A 21463-nucleotide genomic window follows, 5' to 3' on the forward strand; every position below is an offset into this window, starting at 1 on the left:
TAGCCTACTCTGCTGAAACTGACAAACAGATAAATAAAAACAACGTTGTCCATATAATAGGCCTAGGCGAAAGGGAGACGCAAATAGAATATGATYTCCATCTAAGCATTTAGCTACACCCGCAATAACATCTGCTAAATATGTCTATGAGACCAATAACATTTGATTTGAAAAACTGGAAGAGGAAATTGTCCAAAAACAAACTTTTATTAATTGGCACTGACCCAACAATGATATAGTGAATATGCACAGTGCGCACTCGCCAGGGATAAGGGGGATGCTCTCCGCTGTAGCCAATAAGATAGGCTATACTGTTGTTCGMTCAATTAAGTTGAGAATTGTGATAACTAAAATACAGATTCGTATTTGCATTGTCTCCTCTTTACAGCAATAGCATTTGCTTTACAAACTATGTTTTCCCGCTATTGTATTTTGAAATATTGGGATCTGCTTGGCCTGAATTTTTCACTGACAGTCGCAARTCAACAATCATCTATTTGGTATTGGCAACACGTGCTGCCCAAATTGTACGCGCKGCCTTTCTTTCCGACTGTAGGCAAAGTGATTTAAAACAATTAGTGCCGGACAATTACTGCTTTTGAGGTCGGTTCGGTTTCGGTTCTATTATTTAAACAAATAATCAATGTTTTCTTTTTCAGTTTCGATAAAACATTTTTTACATGATTATAGAGCTTTTTAATGTAATTTCCAAAGCCAAAAATAGTGAACATTCAATTGCCAAAACATTGAAAATATTTCATTGTCTTTTTCTGGTCCACATTGCGTTGACATAAAATAAATAGGAAATTACTATGAAATAATTAAATATATCAGTTGTGGATATTGCTTCGTTTTGATGATTTTATTGCTTGTCATACCTTAACATCATAATCTCATCTCTGCTTAGCCAGATAACGTTATCTATGTGCTCCCCATACTATGCTATCTTTAGTCATCCTGTTTAGCAAGGCTAACCTGCCTAAGGATGCTGCAGAGCTGTCTGACGAAATTATTTTACTAGTTCTTTAAACTAGATAAGACACTTTCACGCACTGTCTCTATCCCTCTCCCTTGTCTTTGTGTTGTGTACATGCGGCCAATGTCTTCTGTGTATATCTAACCTAAAGTAGAACGTAGCGGGCGTAAAAGTGTATKTATCTCTGAGCCAAGAAAACAGGCGCAATGGATTAATGTCATTGTAGTTAATTGCCACGTTTCTGTGCGYAACTAATTTGAATATTTGCTRAATGAAAACTACAACTCCCTTCAGCCCAGCGTCTAACATAGTTCTTCACTTTCTTTCATGAGMGATTTGATTTCTCTCGAGAAATGGCGCGTTTGGCTTAGAAAAACCGAACTAAATGGAATTCAAGTAGCCTAACTGAACCGACATCGGTCAATTAGTTGTTTAATAGTCCCTAACCGAACCCCCGAAATGTCGGGTAATCGCTCAGTACTAAAAACAATTCACAACTTGAATTTTTAAAAAGAAGCTAATGATCCTCTGTGGCACAGTCATGCTTTAGTAGCCAATTTTGAAATATTAAACTTATTTTTGTAAAGAAGGGAGTTGGCTAATTAGGTTATATACTTTMGGGAATTCAATTTCCTTAACAGAAAGCTCCCCCTGGACACAATGCCTATGATTATCTGGGAGATTTTTTCATAGTCTCAGCAAAATATTTGTGTCATCAAATTGGTTGCAGTTTAGAGCCATGAGTGTATGTGCATGACAGGGAGAGACAGAACAAGAGGAAAATAAGGAGGGAGAGGGGAGGCTGATTGAGAATTGAGGAATCAATTGCCTGACCCTGTGAACCTACCGATCAGTAAAAGAGCACCCCTCCCATTGAACAGTGCAGTCTCTCTCTCTCTCTCTCTCTCTCTCTCTCTCTCTCTCTCTCTCTCTCTCTCTCTCTCTCTCTCTCTCTCTCTCACACCATCTCTTTCTCTGTCTATGCTACTATATAGGAGAGTGCACTTGCTGACTCTAGTGGAGTAGCCAAAGGGGTTGTTAGGATAATTCCTTCCATGAATGACCAAAGCCACTGTATGTGTGTAGGACTCTACAGTATGCAGTTGTCAGGTCCTTTACTATGACAATTTCAGGCATATAGTGATTCTGTTCCAACAATCAATATGTCTGCAATAGTGCTGTGTTTACTGTGAGGGGGAGTAGAAAAGGGAAGGTTGACAGGATATTAATTTATAGATCATAAATGCATAGCCTATGATATATATTGCAGCATCCACTGTGACAGTGAAACTAAATGACATCAATTTAAAAGTTGCGCTCAATGAATGAGATAAGAATTCAAGTCTGAGCAAGCGAGGCTTTAGGATAAAATGGGACTAGAAGCGAATGCTCTTCTCATGAATTCAGATGATTTATCTAGGCTAAATGTAGGAAACAGGAGATTTCTTTGACTTGTGTTATAAGAACCCTTTTTCTAAAGATCTTTTATGATATTTTTGGTAATATGAAGCCTACAAAGCTCTATGTTGAACATTCTGAAAGATAAGTGGCAGTCAGTTTAAACATTGTCAATGGAATGTAGCTCTGTGATACAATGTTATACAATGTAGGCTATACATTGTGTCACAATGTATCATAAGCATGATACTATGTACAAACATTATAATAAACATATTGTAAAAAGACTGCCTCTGTTTTTTTTTAAACAATAAAACCCACATGTAGGGTAAAGAAACATATTTCCTCACAAAAAAATTCCTGCGGGTAGGGTATGAATCCGAGAGTGAATAACGTCCGGCTTTATGAATAACAAAAGCACAACTCAAACTTCTGCCTTCCACAACCTCCAACCAATAAGCTCACGGCAATTCTGACCATGACCAATGGCTGCGTCCCTGGACAAATCTGCGCAGATGTTTGAAGGGCGGTCCTGTTGAAAAAGGTYTGCTGGAGCCGCAAGACTTGGGAGGGAAAGTAGATACTTTCGTTAAGCGAAGGCATAAAGAAAAGCTGGTCTAATTTCTAATCTATTTTGGAGAAATATAGTCTATAAAGACAGGTAGGGTAGGCTACTTATAAACACATTTATTTTTGTATCACGCGTAAAGTAATAAGACGTTGGTTATAACCACATTATAAGATATATCTTGGTGAGGTTTGATTTTGGCATCATTCAATTCAACGATTGATAACTTCATGGCTTCGATAGCAACTGATACTGATCGTAGCTGCAAATTGAACGGGCCGTCGACAATTTACGGTAGGATTGGCACAAGAAGACAAGGCAAGACAAGCATAACCGGTAAAATGCAGCCCAAAGACACGGAATATTCAACAGATGGGTTACCCAAAGCCTTTTTACACAGTTTGAGGACACTCTTTGACATCCTCGATGATGGGAAGAGAGGGTATGTGCACATATCGGAGATTGAGAGTAGATGGCAAGGGGCAGATACTCATGATTTGCCCGGCGGTGTTCTGGAGTGTCTGAGGCGGGTGGCCCCACCGCATGGTTGCCTGACATTTGAGCGCTTCGTGGCGGGGCTGCGATACTCCATGCCGAACCCGGACAACAACAACCACATAAAGGCTCAGGTTTCCCTGCACCCGAAACATGCACTCCTGCAATCCAAACGGCACCATATGCCAGCGCAAAAACCTGCCCTGCTCTCTACCTGCTCTGTCGGAACTCGGATTGAAAACAAAGTTCGCCCACTGGGTCCAAGCAACGGGACAAATACGCATCACAAACGCGCGTCCTCACTTCAGAGTCGGTCCAGACATAATGAGGGGAACACTGGATACCCACCAGTCACCTCGGTCGTAGGTGGTCCCATGCGTTACACCAATACGGGTTATGAGAGAACAGGCAGAAGTTTGGAACGGGTAACCATTGTGCCCGAAAGCGGTTCATATCGAGCGGATTCGGTTCGGATGGGGAAGCAGGCGCATCCACAGCAGAGTCGGGTGAGGTCCACAGAGTCCCTTGCTCTCGAGTCATCAAGTCTCCAAAAACCAAGTAAGTTTGATTATCAAAGATCAATAAAATCAGGACCAGTCTTCCATCATCTCTATCTATCTCCCCCCCATGTGTATGTATTTTGTTTCTCACTATGCTAAGCGATCAGTACTCGTCCTCAGCAATAAGATCAAGTGGGGTATAAACAGGTCAGGGCTATTCTGCTGCCTCAGTCTCATTGACCCAGGTGTGGAGGTAGAGGAGTAGGAAACACACATTACACACATTTCTATACCAGACTGTCATCACTAAACAACTGCAGCACTAGCACCAGGTTACAACATGTTTAGCATCACATGCTGACTAGACTAGGTTGAAAAGCATTAAACATGCATGGAAATTTAGCTACCTAGCTTGCTGTTGCTAGCTAATTTGTCCTGCGATATAAACATTGGGTTGTTATTTTACCTGAAATGCACAAAGTCCCCTACTCCGACAATTAATCCACAGATAAAAGGGTAAACTGAGTTTGTTTCTAGTAATCTCCCCTCCTTCAGGCTTCTTCTTTTTCTTTGGACTTTATATGGCGGTTGTCAACCAACTTTAAGGTGCATTACCACCACCGACTGGACTGGAGTGTGGACCTCAGTTCATGTTTCAATCACCCACGTGGGTATATGCTCATAAAAACCAATGAGGACATACACACACTTTCACACATCGTATATGCTGCTGCTACTCTATTCTTATTTTACTCTTATGAGTATCTATCCTGGTGCCTCTATGTACATATCTACCTCAATGACCTCATACCCCTGCACATTGATCTGGTACTGAGCCCTGGTATGCCTCTCAAATCTCTCTGCTGCAGTGAAGAGTGTGTAATTGAATAATTGACCTCCAGCTCATCCAGAGTGAGTCACAGATCATGTCTCAAATTCTTCTGGATGCTTAGCCAGAGTTTAGACTGGGCTCTGGGCTCCTCCTATTGGGATKATCAGCCCAACTTTTCCTGATCCTTTCCTGGTCTCCCTCATTAGACTGACCTGTGTTCACTGAAGTCGGGAAAGCTATGGAGAAAATCCTGCTCTCTCTCTCTCCTATGTGCACACAGGCACCTCCCCCCTCTCTCTCTCTCGCTTTCTCTCTCCCTCTCTAATGGCCCTGCTGAGTCCAAGCCTGTCTGTATCTATAACGGGGACATGTCCGTGAAGCAGCCTGGAGGCCCTGGCTAGCTACTTATATCAGTGCCACAGACCCACTCTACCCACTACTCTCTGTACAGCCATGGGATTGGAGAGTGTGGTGAATGGCAATGTAATCTCCCCCAGCAAACCCGCTGGATTAGCACAGATTACGTGCAGAGTAATTGAGGCACTGCAGCGGTGAAATCCTGCCCACCCCTGGCCAAGCTACCATTACCCTGCTCTCTCTTCTCTCGCTCTCTCTGCGTTCCAAATGGCATCCTATTCCCTACATAGTGCACTACTTGGCCCTGGTCAAAACTAGTGCACTATATAGGAAATAGAGTGCCATTTGGGATGCAGACTCTTGTGGGATGTCCAAAATCATGGAGAGAGGTCACGTCTGCCCGGCTGTGGAACTCATTGAAGAGGCTGATGTGGTATTGGAACAGGGTAATGTGAAGAGGCAGATGTGGTATTGGAGCAGGGTATATGTTGAAGAGGCAGAATGATGGTATTGGAGCAGGGTAATGTGAAGAAGGCAGATTGTGGTATTGGAGCAGGGTAATGTGAAAGAGGCTGATGTGGTATTGGAGCAAGGGTAATGTTGAAGAGGCAGATGTGGTATTGGAAGCAGGTAATGTGGAAGAGGCAGATGTGGTATTGGACAGGGTAATGTGAAGAGGCGATGTGGTATTGGAGCAGGTAATGTGAAAGGGCAGATGTGGTATTGGAGCAGGTAATGTGAAGAGGCAGATGTGGTATTGGAGCAGGGTAATGTGAAGAGGCTGATGTGGTATTGGAGCAGGGTAATGTGAAGAGGCTGATGTGGTATTGGAGCAGGGTAATGTGAAGAGGCTGATGTGGTATTGGAGCAGGTAATGTGAAGAGGCTGATGTGGTTATGGGCAGTAATGTGAAGAGGCTGATGTGGTATTGGAGCAGGGTAATGTGAAGAGGCAGATGTGGTATTGGAGCAGGTAATGTGAAGAGGCTGATGTGGTATTGGAGCAGGGTAATGTGAAGAGGCAGATGTGGTATTGGAACAGGGTAATGTGAAGAGGCAGATGTGGTATTGGAGCAGGGTAATGTGAAGAGGCTGATGTGGTATTGGAGCAGGGTAATGTGAAGAGGCAGATGTGGTATTGGAGCAGGGTAATGTGAAGAGGCTGATGTGGTATTGGAGCAGGGTAATGTGAAGAGGCAGATGTGGTATTGGAACAGGGTAATGTGAAGAGGCAGATGTGGTATTGGAGCAGAGTAATGTGAAGAGGCAGATGTGGTATTGGAGCAGGGTAATGTGAAGAGGCGATGTGGTATTGGAGCAGGGTAATGTGAAGAGGCAGATGGTGGTTTGGAGCAGGGTAATGTGAAGGGGCTGATGTGGTATTGGAGCAGGGTAATGTGAGAGGGCAGATGTGGTATTGGAGGCAGGTAATGTGAAGAGGCTTGATGTGGTATTGGAGCAGGGTAATGTGAAGAGGCAGATGTGGTATTGGAGCAGGGTAATGGGCCAGTGCTGGAAGGCCTGGACTGTGGACTATGTTTAACAGAGAAGAAAGGCATAATAACAAGTATAACTTTACTGGAACACTATGAAATATTTCCCACACTCTTAAAGGCAGCTTCTGGACAACGTCACTGTGTGGGCGACATGACGTCCATGCTATACAATGCTCTAAACACTGAAAAAAGATGAGGAAAGATTCATAATTTTTCATGGCTGCAGTGCCTGCTGTTCTATCTCTGTGTATCTGAGCAGTGAACTGTAGGCAGCCACGCAGGCAGGGGAGGCTGTGTGGAAGTGGTTGGACAGAGAGAGCGAGAGAGAGCTTGTCAGAGCTGGCCTTTCCGACCCGTCTGACTGCAAATTACCCATGAGGCGTGAGGAACAACTCACCTCTGGAAAAACTGTCTCTGGAGCCAGAGACCGTTTGGAGAAGCACAGAGGAGGTGGTGTATGTCTCTTTGTTAACAACAGCTTGTCCACAATCTGTAATATTAAGGACGTCTCGAGGTTCGGCTCGCCTGAGTTAGAATACCTCATGATAAGCTGTAGACCACATTATTTACCAACAGAGTTTTCATCTTTATTTTACGTAGTTGTCTATTTACCACCTCAAACCGGTGCTGGCACTAAGACCGCACTTAACGAGCTGTATAGTGCCAAAAGCAAACAAGAAAATGCTCAACCAGAGGCGGCGCTCCTAGTGCCGGTGACATTAATTCAAGAAAACTGAAATCACATTTACTCCACACACAGAGACGCATACAAAGCTCTCCCTCACCCTCCATTTGGCAAATCTGACCATAACTCTATCCTTCTGATTCCTGCTTAAAAGCAAAAGCTCCAACAGGAAGTACCAGTGACATGCTCAATACGGAAGTGCTCTGATGCAGCAGATGCTAAATTATAGGACTGTTTTGCTAGCACAGACTGGAATATGTTCTGGCATTCATCCGATGGCATTGAGGAGTTTACCACATCAGTCACCTGCTTCATTAATAAATGCATCGATGACTTTGTCCCCTCAGTGACTGTACATACATATCCCAACCAGAAGCCATAGATTACAGCCAACATCCGCACTGAGCTAAAGGCTAGATCTGCCGGTTTCAATGAGCTAATCCCGCTACGCCCTCCAACGAACCGTTAAACAGGCAAAGTGTCAATACAGGACSAAGATCAAATCCTGCTACACCAGCTCTGACGCTCGTCGGATGTGGCAGGGCTTGCACACTATCATGGATTACAAACGGAAACCCAGCCGTAAGCTGTCCAGTGCCTACCAGCTAAATACTTTCTATGCACGTTTCGAGGCTAGCAACGCTGAACTATGCATGAGAGCACCAGCTGTTTCCGGATGACTGTGCGATCACGCTCTCTGTAGCCGATGTGTGTAAGACCTTTAAACAGGTTAACATTCTCAAGGCCGAAGGGCCAGACGGATTACCAGGACATGTAGTGAGACCAGCTGGTAAGTGTCTTCACTGACATTTTCAACCTCTCCCTGACCAAGTCTGTAATACCTACATGTTTCAAGCACACCACCAGTCCCTGTGCACAAGAATGCCAAGGTAACCTGTCTGAATGACTATCGCCCCGTAGCACTCACATCTGTAGCCATGACATTTTTTGAAAGGCTGGTCATGGCTCACATCAGCACCATCATCCCAGACACCCTGGACCCACTCCAATTAGCATACCGCTTCAAAAGATCCACAGATGCCGCAATCTCTATTGCACTCCACACTGCCCTTTCCCACCTGAACAAAAGGAACACCTATGTGAGAATGCAGTTCATTGAATACAGCTCCGTGTTCAACACCATTGTGCCCTTCAAGCTCATCGCTAAACTAAGGATCCTGGGATTAAACACATCCCTCTACAACTGGATCCTTCCTGACGGGCCACCCCCAGGTGGTTAGGGTAGGCAACAACAACTCTGCCACGCTGACCTTCAACACGGGGGCCCCTCAAGGGTGTGTGCTTAGTCCCCTCCTGTACTCCCTGTTCAACCACAACTACATGACCGCCCACGACTCCAACACCATCATTAAGTTTGCAGACGACACAGCCTGATCACTGACGACGATGAGACAGCCTACAGGGAGGAGGTCAGAGACCTGGCAGTGTGGTGGCAGGACAATAACCTCTCCCTCAACATCAGCAAGACAAAGGAGCTGATCGTGGACTACAGGAAACGGAGGACCGAGCATGCCTCCATCCACATCAAAGAGTCTGTTGTGGAACAAGTTGAGAGCTTCAAGTTCCTTGGTGCCCACATCACTAAGGAATTATCATGGTCGACACACATCAACCTAGTCATAAAGAGGGCACTGCAACGCCTCGTCACACTCATGAGGCTGAAAAGATTCTGCATGTGCCCTCAGATCCTCAAAACGTTATACAGCTGCAGCATTGAGAGCATCTTGACTGGCTGCATTTTATTTTAATTTTATTTCACCTTTATTTAACCAGGTAGGCTAGTTGAGAACAAGTTCTCATTTACAACTGCGACCTGTCCAAGATAAAGCATAGCAATTCGACACATACAACAACACAGAGTTACACATGGAATAAACAAAACATACCATCAATAATACAGTAGAAAAATAAGTCTATATACAATGTGAGCAAATGAGGTGAGATAAGGGAGGTAAAGGCAAAAAAGGCCATGGTGGCGAGGTAAATACAATATAGCTGTCACGCCCTGACTTTAGTTATATTTGTTTTCTTTATTTTTTGGTTAGGTCAGGGTGTGACAAGGGTGGTTTGTTTAGTTTTTGAATTTGTCTAGGGGTTTTTGTCTTGTCTAGGGTGTTTCTATGGGATTTGGTATGGTCTAGGGGATTGTAAGTTTATGGTGGCTTGAATTGGTTCCCAATCAGAGACAGCTGTTTCTCGTTGTCTCTGATTGGGGAGCCTATTTAGGTTGTCATTTTCCATGTTGGTTTTGTGGGTAGTTGTTTTCTGTCTCTGTACCAGACAGGACTGTTTCGTTTGTTCCGCTTTTTTTTTTTTTGTTCTGGTGTTCAGTGTTATTAAAAATCATTAACATGTACCACGCTGCACCTTGGTCCTCTCTTCCTCCTCAGACGAACATCGTTACAATAGCAAGTAAAACACTGGAATGGTAGATTTGCAGTGGAAGAATGTGCAAAGTAGAAATAATGGGGTGCAAAGGAGCTAAATAAATAAATACAGTAGGGGAAGAGTAGTTGTTTGGGCTAAATTATAGATGGGCTATGTTCAGGTGCAGTAATCTGTGAGCTGCTCTGACAGCTGGTGCTTAAAGCTAGTGAGGGAGATAAGTGTTTCCAGCTTCAGAGATTTTTGCAGTTCGTTCCAGTCATTGGCAGCAGAGAACTGGAAGGAAAGATGACCAAAGGAGAATTGGCTTTGGGTGGACCAGTGAGATATACCTGCTGGAGCGCGTGCTACGAGTGGGTGCTGCTATGGTGACCAGTGAGCTGATTTAAGGCGGGGCTTTACGAGCAGAGACTTGTAGATAACCTGTAGCCAGTGGGTTTGGCGACGAGTATGAAGCGAGGGCCAAGCAACGAGAGCGTACAGGTCGCAGTGGTGGGTAGTGTATGGGCTTTGTGACAAAACGGAGGCACTGTGATAGACTGCATCCAGTTTGTTGAGTAGAGTGTTGGAGGCTATTTTATAGATGACATCACCGAAGTCGAGGATTGGTAGGCTGGTCAGTTTTACGAGGGTATGTTCGCAGCATGAGTGAAGGATGCTTTGTTGCGATATAGGAAGCCGATTCTAGATTTAATTTTGGATTGGAGATGATAATGTGAGTCTGAAGGAGAGTTTACAGTCTAAGCAGACACCTAGGTATTTGTAGTTGTCCACGTATTCTAAGTCAGACCTGTCCAGAGTAGTGATGCTGGACGGCGAGCAGGTTGAATAGCATGCATTTTGTTTTACTAGCGTTTAAGAGCAGTTGGAGGCCATGGAAGGAGAGTTGTTGGCATTGAAGCTCGTCTGGAGGTTAGTTAACACAGTGTCCAAAGAGGGGCCAGAAGTATACAGAATGGTGTCGTCTGCGTAGAGGTGTATCAGAGAATCACCAGCAGCAAGAGCAGCATCATTGATGTATAAAGAGAAGAGAGTCGGCCTGAGGATTGAACCCTGTGGTACCCCATAGAGACTGCCAGAGGCCCTGACAACAGGCCCTCCGTTTTTACACACTGAACTCTACAGATAAGTAGTTGGTAAACCAGGCGAGGCAATCATTTGAGAAACCAAGGCTGTCGAGTCTGCCAATAAGAATGTGGTGATTGACAGAGTCGAAAGCCTTGGCCAGGTCGATGAAGACGGCTGCGCAGTAATGTCTCTTATTGATGGCGGTTATGATGTTGTTTAGGACCTTGAGCGTGGCTGAGGTGCACCCATGACCAGCTCTGAAACCAGATTGCATAGCGGAGAAGGTACGGTGGGATTTGAAATGGTCGGTAATCTGTTTGTTAACTTGGCTTTCGAAGACCTTAGAAAGACAGGGTAGGATAGATATAGGTCTATAGCAGTTTGGGTTTAGAGTGTCACCCCCTTTGAAGAGGGGGATGACCGTGGTAGCTTTCCAATCTTTGGGAATCTCAGACGATACGAAAGAGAGGTTGAACAATTTCGGGGTTGCAACAATTTCGGCAGATCATTTTAGAAAGAGAGGGTCCAGATTGTCTAGCCCGGCTGATTTGTAGGGGTCCAGATTTTGCAGCTCTTTCAGAACATCAGCTATCTGGATTTGGGTGAAGGAGAAATGGTGGGGGCTTTGGCGGGTTGCTGTGGAGGGTGCCGGGCAGTTGACCGGGGTATGGGTAGCCAGGTGGAAAGCATGGCCAGCCGTCGAGAAATGCTTATTGAAATTCTCAATTATAGTGGATTTATCGGTGGTGACAGTGTTTCCTAGCCTCAGTGCAGTGGGCAGCTGGGAGGAGGTGCTCTTATTCTCCATGGACTTTACAGTGTCCCAGAACTTTTTTGAGTTAGTATACAGGATGCAAATTGCTGTTTGAAAAAGCTAGCTGCATCAACGCTTAGTATGGCAACTGTTTGGCTTCAGATGCAAGGTGCTACAGAGTGTAGTGCGTACCGCCCAGTACATAACTGGGGCCGAGCTCCCTGCCATCCAGGACCTCTATACCAGGTGGTGTCAGAGGAAGACCCTAAAAATTGTCAAAGACTCCAGCCACACAGGTCATAGACTGTTCTCTCTGCTACCACACGGCAAGTGGTACCGATGCACCAAGCCTGGAACCAACAGGACCCTGAACAGCTTCTACCCCAGGCTATAAGACTGCTAAATAGTTAGTTAAATAGTTCACCAATACCTACCCGGACTATCTGTATTGACCCTTTTTGCACTAACTCTTTTGACTCATCACATACGCTGCTGCTACTATTTATTATCTATCCTGTTGCCTAGTCACTTTATCCCTATCTATATGTACATATCTACCTCAATTATCTCGTACCCCTGCACATCAACTCTGTACTGGTACCCCATGTATGTAGGCAAGTTATCATTACTCATTGTGTATTTATTCCTTGCGTTATTATTTTTATATTTATTCCTTGTGTTATTATTTTAAATGTTTTCAACAACAAAAAAGTAGAAATGGCCATTAGGCTCTGTCTTTTAATTAGCAATGCTGTTTCAAGGCATGCAAATGAGGCTTACCTACACTGGTAAACAGTATCCTCTTTGGGTGCCACAGTCGAACTTGAAAATTATCTAGAGCCACTAAACTAGGTGCTCTACATATTTCCCTCCCCCTCTCTGAACCAGCATACTCCTGCCCTCAAGGAACTATCTCCAGTTTCCGATTAACAGGATTTCTGGGAGTCCAGATACAACATGGAAACGTGTCATGTTTTCTCTGCTCTGTTATCAACTATCACCTGAACTGTTTTTATATACATAAGTTCTTACAATTTATTCTCATCTTCCCTCAGAATTGTAATTTATCCCCATTTAATACAATTAATACAACCAGATAGGGTTGATAAGGTTAGCAGGGAGGGATGGTAGCGCCCTCGTGTGGCCACCAAAGGCACTGCAGGATTTACAGATTTCACTATTCTGAGTAGTGGCCTCTCCCTTTTCTCTCTCTCTCTCTGTCTCTTTCTCTCTCGTGTTCTCCCTCGTTCACGCACGCACTCACTCACTCACTCACTCACTCATATACACACACACAGTCATAGACTGTTCTCTCTGCTACCGCATGGCAAGCAGTACCAATGCACCAAGTCTGGAACCAACAGGACCCTGAACAATGTTTACCCCCAAGCCATGGGACTGCTAAATAGTTAACCAAATAGCTACCCAGACTGCATTGACCCTTTTTGCACCAACTCATTTGATTCATCACTTACTGTATGCTGCTGCTGCTACTCTGTTTATTATCTATCCTGTTGCCTAGTCACTTTACTCCTACCTATATGTACATAGTACCTCAATTACCTCCTAGTCCTGTACATCGACTTGGTACCCCATGTATATAGTCATGTTATCGTTGCTCATTTTGTGTTTGTTCCTCGTTATTTTTTAAATAATTTTCAAAATGTTCTCTGCATTGTTGGGAAGAGCCCGTAAGTAAGCATTTCACTGTTAGTCTACACTTGTTGTGTATGTGAAAGCATGTGKCAAATACAATTTGATTTGATTTGGAGTGTGGTTTTGGTGACAATGTGTTAGTCTGATCTCTTTTGATTGTTGGCTGGGGGACAYTTCAGTTCTACCATAGATGGAAACCGTGATGCACTGAACACAACAGAGTGAGTCAGAACCTCTCTCTGATGTTCATGTCCATCTAGCTCTATGTATTTGATACTAACATTATAGAAGTGCAAACAAGTTTGTTCTTCCTTACAGCAAATGGGTATGTTTACATTTGATGTATTAATTATCCAGTTACCCAAAGCATAGTTGTACTAACCAGACAGTTGATACCTGTGTTCTAGACAAGACCTGGAAGTCAGTTGGTGAAATCAGCAAAAAATCTTTCTGACCACCCATTCCTGCCCAATTTCTTATCCAGGTATTGTGGAGGCTGGGTTACCGAGGTCCCAGAGTGAGTCAGCCACGGGATTAACTGTCTCCAGACGCCATGGGCGGAGCCGAGATGAGCAGAGACGCCATACCATCACCAACGGGGTGGATTATGGAATGGTACTTACGCCCGGTAACACACACACACACACACACACACACACACACACCTCTTATACACATCTAGATGTGTATAAGAGACAGGTTTAGAGAGGCAGTCAAACAACCATGTTCTGCCAGTGAAAACAGGTATTTTGTGATCCACAGACAATGTGAAAGTGGTCTCATACGGGTATTCAGTGATAGGGTTCGTGTTAGGGGTCAGTTCAACTTTTTATCTAGAGTAGGGGTGAGGTGGAGAACAGTTTCATGGATAAACAGGCCTATCTGCTCTGTGCAGACTGCAACTGCTGTAGGTCACTTTGTTTCTGTTGGCCAACACCCACCATTAACTCCCCCATTCAACCCCTCTCCCTACACCCCTCCCACCTTTCACTCAGTCCAACCCCTCTCCCCCTGTGGCCCTCCCAATCTCCTACCCCTTTCCATGCCTCCTCTCGCCCTCTTTTTCTCTCTTTCTATCCCCCTGCCTCTAATTTCTCTCTGAGCCCTACTTTATCCCCCTCTCTCTGTCTTCTCCTCTCCTTCCACTCGTTCTCTGTGTGAAGTCGTAGAGGGTGCTGCTCCCCCCTCCCCCCTCTGGCCGCCTGTCCTCATTGTAATGAGCCGGGTCGGGCCCAGGGGCCTGGAAGCAGGGGATTCGCTTGGCCCACCCGGCCCAGCCTGGACAGCTGTCTGGGCAGCCTACACCACTGTCTTCATCCCTCTCAGCAGCAGTCTGTACAGCAGCAAGGCACTGCACTTTTTCCTCGGGGTGAGTGAGAACAACTAGAGGAGAGAGGTCAGGAAAGAGAAGTAAAAACGGAGTCTTGTTTGGTCATTGAGCTGTTTCCATGTATGTGTATGTCTATTACACGCTTGCAGGTGTGTGTTGAGCTGTGTCAAAATGTAACTATGGAGTTATGAGCAGAGTCAGGGAGAGATAACCGTTTGTCAACTAGCTGAATATTTGACAGTTCTGTGTCTGCGGTTGATGTGTTGTTGAAACTAGTGGACAGTGCCAGTTTCAGTTGGTGTCTTGTTGATAACCAGTAAACTCCTAGTTGTAATGTTTGTTCCTCTAGCCCTAGCAGGTGTATGGTAGTTTGTACTGTTTGGAGCTGTTGTGTAGATTATCCTGATGCACATGATATTGTACTTTGTGATTTTAGATACGACAACATCAGCTGTGTCATGCCGTTGTAGTATGCTTTGTCATTTTAACATTTACATTCAAATCATTTAGCAGACGCTCTTATCCAGAGCGACTTACATGAGCAATTAAGGTTAGGTGCCTTGCTCAAGGGCACATCGTCGGCTCGGGGATTCAAACCACAGACCTCTCGGTTACGCTATTAACCGCTAGGCCACCTGCAGCCCTGGTGATGTTAGCTTTGTCAGCCAGCTCCCCCCTCCCGTACCCCCTCTCCCCTCTGCAACTTTTCCTCCCCCTGTTCTGTGTTCTCTCCCCCCTCCCCTCTTTACAGAGCATATTTTCCCTGCCTGTGGCCCACCACACAAACACAGCCTGACACTCTGGGTCACGCTTCATTCCAGGCACAACCCCACCCCCCACTCCCCAACCTCTCTTTCATCCCTCGCTCTCCTCCCCTCTGTTTGCAGCTCCCATTCAACCCAGCATGGCCAGAGCTGAAAGGGGAAATGTGTTTAGTATGCAGTGATGGCACAAGAGGTTTACCCTGGCTAATTACAGTCCAGATCAGATAACAACAACAGTATCAGTAGACTTTGACAATACTGGTTGGTTTGGCCACTGCATTATGTCATTGGGAACTAGGCCTTTGTACAGACATGGTTTTCCCGATGGTGATAGTGTATAGAGAGGGTGGCTGAATGCCAGGAATGGGGCCTGTGCTGTGGAACTGGAGGATAGGATGGTCAGCAGAACTCAATGCTGTCTACCTGTCACTGGGACAGGACGACCTGTTGTAGTGGCTACTGTTTTCCCATTCTTAGGTCTCTGCATGGTTGCCATGGCGCCGGGCTGATCGCTGCTCTTAACATTGTCTCCTGTTGAGGTCAGGGTACCACTCCGGCACAATTGGCCCGGTGCCATTGTCTCAGAACAAAAGCGGCAGACAAATGTGCAAATAAAAGGGTGCAGATTTTCCAAGTAACCCAAAACAACATAACCATCATAAATATTGACAAGCTTTTTTGGTGCTCAGGATGAGTATAAGCTTGAGGAGCCAGGTTCGCCAAATGACTTCAGGTAAGTGACCCATATTGACGATGACTGTAAGAGAGAAGTTGACTCCCTTTCCCCCCTCCCTCCAGCTGAAGCAGATGAAGGAGTTGGAGCAGGAGAAGGACTCTCTGCTGGCCGGTCTGGACGTGGTGGAGCGGGCTAGAGAGTGGTACCAGACTCAGATCCACAACGTCACCGAGAGACAGAGACACGTGGGCCAAAGCAACCACTGCACGGTAATGACTGTTCATTAGGCAACAAACAGACGGAAACAAACTGAAACAGGGAGGGACTACTATTGAGGTTTAATAAGAAACGCTCCTTTTCGTTTTCCGTTGCATGCCCTAATGAACATGACCCAAGGCATGTATACAATTTAGTAGGAATGGATGATACAGTGTATGAATTATCTGAAACTGTCCAGTTCTTACTCTCTTTCTCTCTCCCACCAGGATTTCTTCACAGAATCCCAGAATCAAAGTCACATGAATGTTCTGCTTCCCAAGCTGCAGGAAGTCAACCGTTGCCTTAATGACCTAATTTCCTGCTCTGGAGCGGTGAGTCTTGAAATAAGACACCTTACCTGACTGTGTCTGAGTGTCCTCACTGCTCTAAAAAATGGGGGATGGTTGTCTCATATGAGTGTGTAATTTCTAAGGTCAAATTGAATTCCACGGTAATTGTGAAGGGACTTATTTTCCTCTTACTGAAGTCCTCTCAGTGGCAATTAGATGTTGAGAGGTTGTTCTATGTTTTAGAAAGAGAGTATAGTCAAGCCTAAACACTAGAGTCGTTACTGAAACATGGTAATTCATGGGGAATAATCTTTCTTTCTCTCCCTCTTAGCAGTCTTTCCCATCCTCCAGCTCCCAGCCCACAGTGATCTCCTCCAGCTTCCAGCCTCCTGCCCCCCCACAAGCCATTCAGAGACTAAAGGACCAGAACCGCCTTCTCACTCAGGTGAACTGAACATATCATGTCAATGTACTGTAAATGTACAGATTTCCTGTACACCTCACCACTGTCCCTTTATGATGGTCTGACCTCTACCTATCTCTTCTCCCTGCTGCATTGAAGCTGTATGTAAACTCCTTTAATGCACAATAAAGGCATGTTTAAACTCAAAACTATCTTCTCCCCTGTCCATGTCGCTCGTCCTCCATCCCGGTGCAGGAGGTGACAGATAAGGGTAAGCGCATCACTCAGCTGGAGCAGGAGAAGTCTGCTCTGATCAAACAGCTGTTTGAGGCTCGCGCCCGGAGCACGCACGACAGCAGCACCATGGACTCCACCTTCATCTGAATACAGACACCATAATACAACCACACTGCTCTATCTGACCCCCCCCCCCCAGTCACAACAAGACAACTGTATCAGCTGTACCACTCCTACTCGATTCCACACTCAACTCACCACTTCTGTCATGATGAAAGCACCTTGAACTTTTTACCCCGCATTGTACCACTCCCTTTGGATCTCCCCAACTGACCACTCCACTTAAAATGGCCTGCACACTAATCTGGGCCGGCCACTCCTTGAGGGGAGGGACCCCGGAGTCAACCCTCCTATGATACAGTCAGCCTCACCCACTGGGCAAAAATCCAGGAACACCACAGTCTTACCACTCCTAACTGGGGCCTTCCCAGGATTCCACTCCCGCTTGATCACTCCAAGGATCTACTGCGATGCACTAGGATCCTACCTTATTGAACCAGCCTTTACGTTTACCCTCCCTCTCATCACAGTATATCCTATGTGATTGGACATCATGGACTACATTTAAAACCGCGACAGGATCCATCCCTGCCAATCACCATGACAACAGCTGCTGTACAAAATACATTTGTTGGAGGGACTTCTGGACCGATACACACACCACACTAAAAATGTTGATTTTTTTTTTAATGTAAAAGTTGATGTGTTGTGATCTACCATTCCAACACAATGTTGTTAACCATTTAATCCAGAGACTTTGATCCCGGTCACACTTTGGTACATATTTCTCCACTTCTATTCCAATACACCCAGTTGTGTACCTCAAACCTTCATTGAAATGGTTGATATGGTGAGAAGCTGAGCTCTCCTGACCTGGAGGACACCATGACTGTGCAGCATCTCATTTATGTCTCTCTAAGTACCCTTTAAGTGACGCACCAGTAAACATAGCCTATTACCCACCATTTTAGAAGCAGAGCAGCATGTAAATGTCACAGTTTGTTTCCCTTAAAGTGAATGTATTGAGAGCACCAAAAGGTGACGCATGTCCTACAAGCCAAGGGGATCTAGTAGTGGAGAGGGTAAGAGAGAAGTTTGCACGTAGAAGAGACTTGAAGATGAGAAGGATTGGTATATATTGAATGTGCATTGAGCCCTGGTCCTCAGTGGCAGTGTGACCACTGGAGCAGGACGTGGCTCAGAGAAGAGGGCTGTTGTGTTGGCTAGTGGAATTAAAGTGACTCCTCCTTGGTTAATAGGCCTCTAATGTAATGTAATGCACTGTAATAATTCATGCAAGACTGATTTTATAGTGCCGCTTCTCCTCTGTGGTGTCCTGGAGCCTTTGTGTAAAAAAGAATGAGTGATACCACTTTCTGTTCATCCTGTACTAACATGGTATGTGAGACTTGGTTCCCTGAGAGGTGAACACCAAGCATAGGTACAACTGCTCTTTAATGCTGTACTTCATAATGGTCCCACTAATCCAGGATAATAAACCGCATGGTCAACAGCGGCCGTTCAGTCTTTAACCCCCTTTTTAACTGAGAAAATGTTTTTTAGTGGCTGTAGATTGCTATGTAACGCAGCTATGTGATGATGTTGCAGTGCAACTCGTATTAGGTACCGTTGTGATGTCTGCATATCAATACTCTCTGCTGTGACTGACTGCCTGTCTGTCTCTCCTGTTTGATTGTATGTCTTTGGTCTCGTTATTATCTTGCTGCACATGAGTATATAAGTGAATGCCACCCTATCCTTTCCGATTTCAATTGAAGTATTCCCACCTGACTGTAAAATAAACACCAAAAGGTGCCAATAAGGTCATACTATCAGCCACCTTTTCATCTATTTTGTGGTGTTTTACCTTGTGATCAATTTAGCCTTGCTTTTTCATTCCTTTGTATTCCAGGGTTGATCCAGATGAGGGTCATCAGTAGTAGGGTGGTTTTAAGATGTTATATTAGCCTCTTGTTGAACAAAGTTGACTTGATTTAGAAAGCAGTCACCTCTATGCAGGTGGATGTTATGGGTCAGGATGTTGACTGAACAGCTTTTGGGTGCAGGGTGCCTCCAAGTCGTGTTTTGCATGGCACCGTTGGGAGCTTATAAAGTACGTAGGACCTGTTATATTACTCCTAAATAAACTCTCCAACCTCTTTTCCAGTATAGCAGATATTTAGAAAGTGAAGGAAAATATAAATAATTCTTACTTTGGTTAAAGAAGGTTTATACAGACAGCACACTGGGCAAATATTTCACATTTGGATTAATATTTGATTTGTTGTTGTCAGCAAACATTAATTAAATGTAAAATCAACCAAACAGTAAAACCCTCTTGTTGATTTGTGGTTGAAACCGGTGTTAAATTTAAACCATTTCTGCAACATCAATCAAAGAGCCATATATATGACGCGGTGTTTGTGTTTTGGGGAACAACAATGTGCGGGGTGTCTATGGAAAAATGTTGCATCTTATTAAAACTGTTGATACACAAACGTCTTAATGAGAAAGTGTGTAAGAGGACAGGTATTCAAGGACGTGTAGCTTTGTCTTGAACCAGGCTTCCCTAAAACAGGTGTGACAACGACGTGATTTTGGAGGTATGGCAACGCGGGGCTAGATGGCGGGTAGTAGTGCTCATGTGTGGAGAGAAAGAAGACTGTCTTGTTTATCTGGATATAATTACTGATACATTTGCATCTGATACTCTTTCTTCCTCTTCTTTTGTAAAACTCATTTTGTCGGTGGCTGCCTGTAAATAGCACCGTTAAATAATCACACACATATATAATTGCGCTTAACTAGTTGACTGTTTTTGTTTCCAATTTGTTCTTTCTGATCAAATAAAAAAGTAACCCGTGCCAAGTTGATGGACAGGTTGAAATGAATCATCTTTGATTGAGTGTGTTATTGTAAAGATGGATGGACAGAGTGTAACTGACCAGAGACTCCCATGGTAAATGATCTGTGCAACAATGAGAAATATTACCCATGTATCTCTTCCAGACTACTAGAAGCTACATAGTCTATTCTCAGATAGTGATCTTTGTGTCTTCTGTTGAGAGATAATATAATTGGCATTAGGCTTCTCTGACAGATCAATGATTGCCATTGTATTTGATTAGGTGGACAATGCCTCACAGATAACTGTCAGACTAGGAAATGCCCTAGTACGTTCTCACAGTATGACATAATTCATCCAATATTCAATTTGGATTTTATTAGTTAAGATCCAACGGAGAAGATTTTAATAAGTAATATAATTCTGTTTTGCCTGAACATACATCTTAGACTTGATTGGGATTGGTATAATGACTATGTCTTTCAAAAGTTTTAGAAATGGTGAGACTGTGGGGTTTATTCATGAGACATTAGGATGTGACCATTGAGCAAGTTGAGGAAGCTAAACTCCTAGGTATAAGATTGCATGGTCAATTACCATGGTCAAGTCATATTGACAGAGTTGTTGTGAAGATGGGGAGGGGTCTGGCTGTTATAAAATATGCTCTGTGTTTTTTACACAAAAATCAACTGTACTAGTTGTTCAGGCTCTGGTCGTGTCCCATCTTGATCACTATCCGGAATATGTGAAGCAAAGAAAGACCTAGCAAAGTTGCAGCTTGCCCTTCACTGCACATGCAGAACTATCATCAACAACATGCCTGCCAGTCTTTCCTGGTTGAGGCTTGACGGGAAACTAACTGCATCTCTCCTAGTTTTTATGAGAAATATTACTGTGATGAAAATTCCAGATTGTCTGCATAATCAAATAACATTCAGCTTAGACATCCATACATACCCCATACATACCTCACAAGACATGTCACCAGGGGTCTCTTCACAGTCCCCAAGTCCAAAACAAATTCACGGCAACGCACAGTATTATACAGAGCCACGATCACATTGAACTCCCTTCCATCTCCTATTACTCAAGCAAAAGCAAACTTACCTTTAAAAATGTATAAAACAACATCTCATGGCACAAGAGGGACTGTGAAATGACAAACACACGCACACCCAGACACACTATCACACGTTATTCTTTAGTTGTATTGCTTGTATATCATTGTATTTTAAAATTGTGTGACTGTTCTTGACTATCAGTGTTTTGTTACTTGTGTTTTATGTTTTTGTGTGGACCCCAGGAAGAATAGCTGCTGCTTTGGCAAAACCTAATGGGGATACTAATAAAACCTAATGGGGATCCTAATGAATTTTATTATATATCTAATAACCATAAACAAATTAATCA

The 21463-nt window shown here is 44.3% G+C and overlaps 1 protein-coding gene across 2 annotated transcripts; it reads left to right on the forward strand.

Moving 5' to 3' along the window:
• Window positions 1-2917: 2917 nt before the first annotated feature.
• sapcd2 (suppressor APC domain containing 2) lies at window positions 2918-20099 on the forward strand. 2 transcript variants are annotated; one of them, XM_023987645.2, is made up of 6 exons: window positions 2918-3995; window positions 13675-13805; window positions 16083-16229; window positions 16446-16550; window positions 16840-16953; window positions 17167-20099. In XM_023987645.2, exons 1-6 carry the CDS (start codon window positions 3173-3175, stop codon window positions 17293-17295), a joined length of 1449 nt encoding a protein of 482 aa, XP_023843413.1. In that variant the 5' UTR covers window positions 2918-3172; the 3' UTR covers window positions 17296-20099. The 2 variants fall into 2 exon arrangements, with proteins under 2 accessions (XP_023843413.1, XP_023843414.1); XM_023987646.2 differs by having other exon boundaries at window positions 16843-16953.
• Window positions 20100-21463: the final 1364 nt, after the last annotated feature.

This window comes from Salvelinus sp. IW2-2015, linkage group LG5, assembly GCF_002910315.2.
Source record: "Salvelinus sp. IW2-2015 linkage group LG5, ASM291031v2, whole genome shotgun sequence".
Taxonomy (NCBI): domain Eukaryota; kingdom Metazoa; phylum Chordata; class Actinopteri; order Salmoniformes; family Salmonidae; genus Salvelinus; species Salvelinus sp. IW2-2015.

Bases quoted from the DNA above. Each gene is read 5' to 3' on its own strand.
- sapcd2 (XM_023987645.2), top strand. From the start codon at position 3,173: ATGGCTTCGATAGCAACTGATACTGATCGTAGCTGCAAATTGAACGGG. The intron at 3,996-13,674 runs GTAAGTTTGATT...TTTCTTATCCAG, and splicing joins ATCAAGTCTCCAAAAACCAA to GTATTGTGGAGGCTGGGTTA. The intron at 16,551-16,839 runs GTGAGTCTTGAA...TCTCCCTCTTAG, and splicing joins TAATTTCCTGCTCTGGAGCG to CAGTCTTTCCCATCCTCCAG.